At 38.3% G+C, this 8285-nt stretch overlaps 1 protein-coding gene across 2 annotated transcripts; it reads left to right on the top strand.

Moving 5' to 3' along the window:
- The first annotated feature begins 542 nt into the window (after positions 1-542).
- LOC125536360 (protein FAR-RED IMPAIRED RESPONSE 1-like) lies at positions 543-5966 on the top strand. Of its 2 annotated transcripts, none has more exons than XM_048699558.1 (7): positions 543-834; positions 997-1087; positions 1948-2123; positions 2222-2343; positions 2545-4267; positions 4348-4821; positions 5607-5966. In XM_048699558.1, exons 5-6 carry the CDS (start codon positions 3117-3119, stop codon positions 4817-4819), a joined length of 1623 nt encoding a protein of 540 aa, XP_048555515.1. In that variant the 5' UTR covers positions 543-834; positions 997-1087; positions 1948-2123; positions 2222-2343; positions 2545-3116; the 3' UTR covers positions 4820-4821; positions 5607-5966. The 2 variants fall into 2 exon arrangements, with proteins under 2 accessions (XP_048555515.1, XP_048555514.1); XM_048699557.1 differs by having other exon boundaries at positions 1928-2123.
- The last annotated feature ends 2319 nt before the right edge of the window (positions 5967-8285 follow it).

The raw sequence follows: 8285 nt of genomic DNA, 5'->3' as shown, positions 1-8285 counted from the left end.
TTAAATTCACAACTACTCAACTAGCATGACCTTAATATTATCACCTCCATGACTCAAAACAATTATCATGCTTCAATCTTTTCTTAGTATTGAACACATTCAAAAGAGAGTTTCACAAATCTTGAATACCAAGCATATTATTATTAGGAAAATTACCATGCTATTAAGAGACTCCCAAATTAATTTAAGTGAAGCATGAGAGATCAATAGTTTCTTTAATACATATCCACCACCGTGCTCTAAAAGATCTAAGTGAAGCACATAGAGCAAAATTATAATGCTCAAAAGATATAAGTGAAGCACATAAAGTAAAATTATCTAGCTCAAAGGATATAAGTGAAGCACATAGAGCAAAACTACTTAGCTCAATAGATATAAGTGAAGCGGGAGCAACTAGAATAGAAAACAGCGTTGTGGTACAAAAATAGAAAAAGTCGACCTAGACCGTCGGATCCAACATGGATGGCCCATATTCTAGTGGGGGATCTGTGCACTCTTGTTTACAAAATAGCCCCTCATTTCTACTTATTTTACTCCCGATCTCCGCATGTTTTTGACTGGTCGTGTCCTTCTTCTTCCAAATCAAGCCGTGGCGGGTGAGCTCCAGCAAATCCCTAACCCTAATGGCTTGCAAATGGCGACGGCGGTGTAGATCCTGTACCTAGCTGGGCTAGTTTGTCTGCTGGAGGAAGGTTTCCATCTCTGCCCCAAGCTGTACCTAGTTGTGCGACCTTGGCTACAGGAGGAATCCTGGTCGTCTCGCCACCGGCGGTCAGACTTCCCGGGCGGACCTCTCCTGTTCGGCGCCGCGACGTTGGCTGATCGAATCTCCAGGTACCATTCCCCAACGCCGATTTACCATTTGTCTTACCCCCAGTACAATCAACAAGATCTGGAGGTGGTATATTCCACGGCTGATATTGCTCTAACGCTACAGATTTGCAGGCATTATTTCCATTGCAACAAACTAAACTCCATGTGTGTTTTTTCCAATAGCTCAACTCCACAAGGCTCCCCCTCCCCCTGTGTGCCTAGCTTCGACATCTACTGACGGCAGAGAAGAAATCTTGAGTCTTCACAAAAGCAGGTTTGCCATGCTCTGAATTACTTCTGTCAACTTAGATGAAATTAGGAAAGTAGTGCATCGTTATGATTGATGCTTGATGATGCATCCATGTTCCTTTCTAGGAAATCATTTAGTCTTTGATGTAGTGTAAAATGTGTAGGAATTGCTTAAAAACGTGAGATGTACAACAAGCCAGGTAGCTGAAGATCATTGCTTAAAAACAAGAGCACCGCACCACTGCACCAGTAAACCAACAATGTGAACTCATGGCACTGATCTGCATTTTCTCAGTCAGACTATTTTTCGCAGAATTCAAATCATACATCTGGACTTGCCCAACCCTACAAAAGTACTTTCAAAAGCTAGAGGAAAACTCTTTACGTACAATCAGCCAGATTACCATTTTTCTTGTTCCATCATATAAGATCTTCGAGCAATTTGGTATTGTGAAACCTTGTTAACTTGCTGGAACTGTACATGAGAACGAACTAGTCTCATCTACCTGTTAAAGTACTTGAAAGTGAAGTGCTTGTCAGCACAAGACTAAAATTCTGTACACACTTGCAATATGTACCATTCACTGGTTTTTGAGAGTTAACTATCTATTTGTCCAGTGATGGCAACGAAACCAAAAATCATGCTAGTTTTCTTGTTGTGAAACAATTGTGTTCGCTCATTGATCTTCCTCATTTAGTTGTAATAACACATTGATTGTAAAAGAAAGCTGCAACTTTTTTTACCTTCTTGCATGTAAAAATAAGTCTCCTTGTGTGAATCTCTTTAATGTGCAACCTTAACTTTGCAATCTTGCAATTGGGATGATTTCTCATTTTGTTGTATTCATGGTGACTGAATAATCAGCTATTTGGATTTTGGCGTAGAACACATTTTCTGGTTTGGTATGATGGATAGAGGGAAGTAGTGCTCGTCGACTACTAAGCTGGCCCCTAGTGTTCTTTCGTTGCCTCTTGACCTGAAATGGAGGGAAGTAGTGCGACGTCACCTTTAGAAGAACCAACATTTCCAATAATTGCAAATTGTGTGCCAACTCTATCAGGTGAGAACACATGGTCCAAAAGGCAAATAATATGTTGACACTAACTAATATTCTGTTAATCCCTTCTTTGATGTTGTTTGCCAAAAAATTATTTGCAGCTGTGGAATCGGTCAACAGTGCCGAAAATCAAGTTTTCAGCGATGCTACCTCATTTGATTCTCCAATGCTTCTCATTGATGATTCCAGTACACCAAAGAAGAAACAATCCTTCTCTCAAGAGGTATCAATGTTTGTCACATCTTATAATACTTGTAAAATGGCCTTGAGTATGGCAAATAGTACTTTAAGTTTATCTATTTCAAAATGTATGACTTACTGCAATACAAAATTCGATTTCTTAAGTGAATATAGCATCTACTTTGTACAAGTCAATATGATATCACCGTGGTCAGTGGTAGTAAACATGCAATTTATGTTGTAGGGTTCTTTTTATAAACCCCAATGTCACGAGGAATTGAAGCCTAAAGTAGGGATGCTATTTGATGATATTGGCTCGGTCCTGGAGTTTTATAGGACATATGTACACAATGTTGGATTTGGTGTACGTCTTGGTCAGCAAAAGGTCACCAATAATGTGCTTCAATGGAAGCGCTTCTTGTGTGCAAAAGAAGGCTTTCAGCCTGAGAAAGGTATGGCTGTTGTTGACCCTTCAAAGAAAAGGAGAAAGGTGAAATTGACTAAATGTGGTTGTGAAGCTTTTATCTATGTCACCCGGGAAAGTGATGGCAAATATAAGGTAGCTTCACTCAATGAATATCACAATCACCCTTTTGCGCCACCTAGCCAGCAACACTTGATTAGATCTAATCGACAAGTTAGTGAGAGAGTGAAGTCAACACTCCATGATTGCCAGAAAGCCAGTATCAGTACCGCCTTAGCATATAGGTTTCTGCATGTTGGTGTAGGGGGTTTTGACCATGTTGGCTGCACACAAAAGGACCTACAAATCACTATGGTGTATTGAAGAATAAAATAAAAAATTGTGATGCTCAAATGCTAGTGGACCAACTTGGTAGATTGAAGGCTCTCAATCCTGCTTTTTTCTTTGAGTATGAAGTTGACGAGGTTGGTACATTACTCTGTTTGTTCTGGACAGATGCGACAAGTAGGAAAAATTATGGTCATTTCAATGATGTGCTCTCTTTTGATTCAACATACAGCACTAACCAATATGAATACACCTTTGCACCCTTCACTGGAGTAAACCATCATATGCAAAGTGTCTTTTTTGGGGCGGGGTTTCTACTTCATGAGACAAAAGAATCTTATGTTTGGTTGTTCAAGGCATTTCTTAAAGCAATGGGTGGGATTGCTCCTACAGTGATCATAACTGATGAGTGTATTAGGATGAGGAACGCTATTGCAGAAATTCTACCGAACAGCAAACATCGATTGTGTATGTGGCACATTATGGAAAAGGTTCCTGGGAAGGTCCATCCTGAATTGAGGAATGACCTTGGTTTCTATGATAGGTTGAAACATTGTGTCTGGAATTCTGAAACACCTACTGAATTTGAGGATAGATGGAAGTATTTTATTATAGAGTTTAAGTTGGAGGACCATGAGTGGTTCGCCAAAAGGTTTCAGCTTCGTGCGACATGGATACCAGCATATTTCATGGATATTCCGTTAGCTGGTCTTCTTAGGACAACTTCAATTTCAGAGAGTGCAAATTCGTTCTTTAAGCATTTCATATGTCGGAAGCTCACTTTTGTTGAGTTTTGGCTAAGGTTTGACACTGCGTTGAAATGTCAGAGGCAGAATGAGTTGATTGCCGATAACACAAGCAAGTACACAACAAGTGAATTGTTGACATCATGGGAGATAGAGAAACAAGGCAGGGAGGTATTCACACATGAGATTTTTGAATTGTTTCAGGCTCAGGTGCTTGCTGCAAGGGATGATTGTGATGTTCAAAACACAACAAATGGTGAGGGTATTAAAGTAATGTCTGTTAGCGACCAATACAACAAGATTAGAGAAGTGTGTTATGATACAACAACCATGGTTGCTAAGTGTTCTTGCAAGCTTTTCGAGTCCAAAGGAATTGTGTGCCGCCACATTATCCGAGTACTGAGGGGTGCAAAAATAAATGAATTACCTAGCCTTTATGTTCTCAAGCGGTGGGAGAAAAATTGCAAAAGGTATATTTCTTGCAATTTAGATTTAGAAGAGTTAATGCTTATTTGCCTTGACATATGTCATGATGTGATTTTTTTCCTAGGGACATTATGTTTGATGTGGAAGGAAACGTACTTGAAGAGAATTTCATTGACCCAGTTGACATGGCTGTGAGAAGAAAGATATCTGCTGTCAGGAATAAGCTAGAAGATCTCATACAGACTACTAAGTGCTCCATGGAAGGAGTTGAATTTCTCCACACCAGCTTGTGCAAGGCTGAGTTGGGTTTGAGGCAGCTAGTACCGGTCGTACCATGCGATACGCAAGAAAATGAGGAGTCACTTATTGGTAGCATCATTCCAAAGGACGTCACCATCCTCACACCTACTGATATCAATGCAAGGGGCACATGCTCTAGAATAAAGGGGCACAGGGATGGTGTGAGGGGTGGATCTGGTGACAAGAAAAGAAGGCCGGGAATTCATCAAAAAGTCGCGCGCAAATGCAGCATTTGTAAGAAAGTGGTATTCCATGATGCAAGGACATGCTCTATGAAAAATATTACACAAGAGTAGAGGTTTGTGATTCTTCTTTCTTCTAAGAGAACCACTTTTTTGTCTTACTATAATGTATGACATGAAATTATTTGTTAACACTATTAATCCACATCTAAAAAATAGTCATAGGACTCCATTTTAAAAATTCAAACCCATTTCTTTCTCCTTACTATTTATGCTTTGTTATGTAGATGTAGGAAACTATCATGTTGTTGTCTACATTGGAGTAAGAGTGAAATGGGACCTCATCAAACATAGCACTCTTCATCGAACATCTCTAGTTGTATATGGTTTCACTGCCATTTTGCTCTAGGCTCACATAATTTCCTGCAATATGAGATCCCCGCCCTAAATTCTATGAGCAGTCAACACAACCAGACCTTGAACAACCACAAAATTATTCTAAAATGAAATGTGGCTGCATGCTAGTTAACATGTAGTCATGGTTGGCAATGTCCAATTCAGGAAGCAGTTTATATGGTCTCTGTTTTATGAAGAAATATTATATGAAAATATGGGTATTGTCCCCTTTTGACCCTTACAGAAATGAATCGCCCATAAATACATATAATGTTTGTTCTAGATTTTTTTTGAACAGGTTTGTTCTAGATAGTAACAATACCCAAATGATTTAGCTGGTTATATTGCATTACAATCATCTTTCCACTAACGTATTCGAGAAAACGCTGTAGGAGATTTCATCTCCCCTGTGGAAATAATACCTCATCAAATATTTTAAGTATGGATGTGTGAGAATGTCTTGTGGTCAAACTGATTCAGATTTTGTTTGGTGTCATCTTTCCAGCACATCAACCTCCATGAGCAAGAAGTACCAACTCCGAAGATGCTCATGTCCATGCTGCCAGATTACGATGAGAGAGCAAGTCTTGCTTGCTGCTAAACCCGCTATAACTGAGTGGTCTATCCACTGTGCTTTGCACTGAGTTTGTATCAGACTTGTAGACCATGGACCAGTCCTCGCTGAGAATTGATGAGAATTATGTAATTCTGTATATGGTACTGTAGTTGTTAACCTGTTGTATGCATGTTCCTACTTATTAGTTCTGCCTGTTTCGCTTCCTGTGTTCGTGCATATAAGAGCTATTGTGTTTGGATGATAGATTTTTCTACTTGAGTCACTTCTGTTCATTTGATTACCGATTTATGTGTGGCATGGTCCAGCTTGACATATATTTGAATGAGATGACTTCAATTTTATTTGTATGCAAATATTGTGATATATATTGACAATTTTTTCAGGGGCCAACAAGTTCAATTTTAATGGGTAATCAGTGAGACGGAGCCTCAACGTTGAGAGGATTTGAAAATTAGTCTTATCTACTGAGGACAAAATGATTGAATATGAGAAAGTTGGGGTCATACTGTAAAAGTCATGTTTTATATGCATACATTATCAGGGGGTTTTCCATAAAATGTCCATTAAGTGTCTGGGATGTCTCCACTAGAATATGGGCCATCCATGTTGGATCCGACGGTCCAGATCAGATTTTTCTATTTTTGTACCACAAGGCTGTTTTCTATTGTAGTTGCTCCCAACTGAAGCACATAGAGCAAAACTACTTAGCTCAAAAAATATAAGTGAAGCACATAGAGTATTCTATCAAATTTTAATTCATGTTTGGCTCTCTCAAAAGGTGTGTACAGCAAGGATGATTGTGGCATACTAACAAACAAAGACACAAATAATACAATACACTCCAAGCAAAACACATGTCATGTTGGTGAATAAAAATATAGCTCCAAGTAAATTACCGATGGAAGTGGACGAAAGAGGGGATGCCTTCCGGGGGCATCCCCAAGCTTTGACTTTTTGGTGTCCTTGGATTATCTTCGGGGTGCCATGGGAATCCCCAAGCTTAGGCTCTTGCTACTCCTTGTTCCATGATCCATCAAAAGAATTCGCCCAAAACTTGAAAACTTCACAACACAAAACTCAAAATAGAAAACTCGTGAGCTCCGTTAGCGAAAGAAAACAAAAGACCACTTCAAGGTACTGTAATGAACTCATTATTTATTTATATTGGTGTTAAACCTACTGTATTCCAACTTCTCTATGGATTATAAACTATTTTACTAGCAATAGATTCATCAAAATAAGCAAACAACACACGAAAAACAGAATCTGTCGAAAACAGAACAGTCTGTAGTAATCTGTAGCTAGCGCAAGATCTGGAACCCAAAAAATTCTAAAATAAATTTCTGGACGTGAGGAATTTATCTATTAATCATCTGCAAAAGGAATTAGCTAAATAGCACTCTTAAAATAAAAATGACAGCAGTTCTCATGAGCGCTAAAGTTTCTGTTTTTTACAGCATGTTCAACAAGACTTTCCCCAAGTCTTCCCAACGGTTCTACTTGGCAAAAACACTAATTAAACACAAAAAACACAACCAAAACAGAGGATAAATAATTTATTTATTACTAAACAGGAGCAAAAAGCAAGGAATAAAAATAAAATTGGGTTGCCTCCCAACAAGCGCTACCGTTTAACGCCCCTAGCTAGGCATAACGAGCAAGAATAGATCTAGGTATTGCCATCTTTGGTAGGAAATCCATAAGTGGCTCTCATGATAGTTTCATATGGTAATTTTATTTTCTTTCTTGGAAGTGTTCCATGCCCTTTTTTAATGGAAATTGAAATCTAATATTCCCTTCCTTCATATCAATAATCGCACCAACCGTTCTAAGGAAAGGTCTACCAAGAATAATAGGGCAAGAAGGATTGCCATCTATATCAAGAACAATGAAATCTACGGGCACATAGTTCCTATTTGCAACAATAAGAACATCATTAATCCTTCCCATAGGTTTCTTAATAGTGGAATCCGCAAGATGCAAGTTTAGAGAGCAATCATCAAAGTTAAGGAAATCTAGTAAATCACACAAAGTCTTGGGAATAGTAGAGACACTAGCACCCAAATCAGACAAAGCATAAAACTCATGATCTTTAATTTTAATTTTAATAGTTGGTTCCCACTCATCATAGAGTTTTCCAGGGATAGAAACTTTCAATTCAAGTTTTTCTTCATAAGATTGCATCAAGGCATCAACAATATGTTCGGTGAAGGCTTTATTTCGATTATAAGCATGTGGAGAATTTAGCACGGATTGCAACAAGGAAATACAATCAATCAAAGAGCAACTTTCATAATTAAATTTCTTGAAATCCAATATAGTGGGTTTAGCAACATCTAGATTTTTATTTCTTTCAATCCCACTTTCATCAATTTCATCATTAAAATCTAAATACTCCGAATTTTTAGAACGCCTTCTAGGTAAAGGAAGATCATATTCAGTTTCATCAAGATTCATATTGAAAAATAAATATTTAATTGGAGACACATCAATAACTTTTAGATCTTCATCTTGATTTTCATAGGAATTGGAAGAACACGCTTTAATAAAGGCATCTTTGGAAGCACGCATCCTAGCAGTTCTTTCCTTACAGTCATCAATTGAAAT

The sequence above is a fragment of the Triticum urartu genome, chromosome 2, assembly GCF_003073215.2.
Source record: "Triticum urartu cultivar G1812 chromosome 2, Tu2.1, whole genome shotgun sequence".
NCBI classification, from domain to species: Eukaryota; Viridiplantae; Streptophyta; class Magnoliopsida; order Poales; family Poaceae; genus Triticum; species Triticum urartu.
This window is presented reverse-complemented; position numbering and strand designations above follow the sequence as displayed.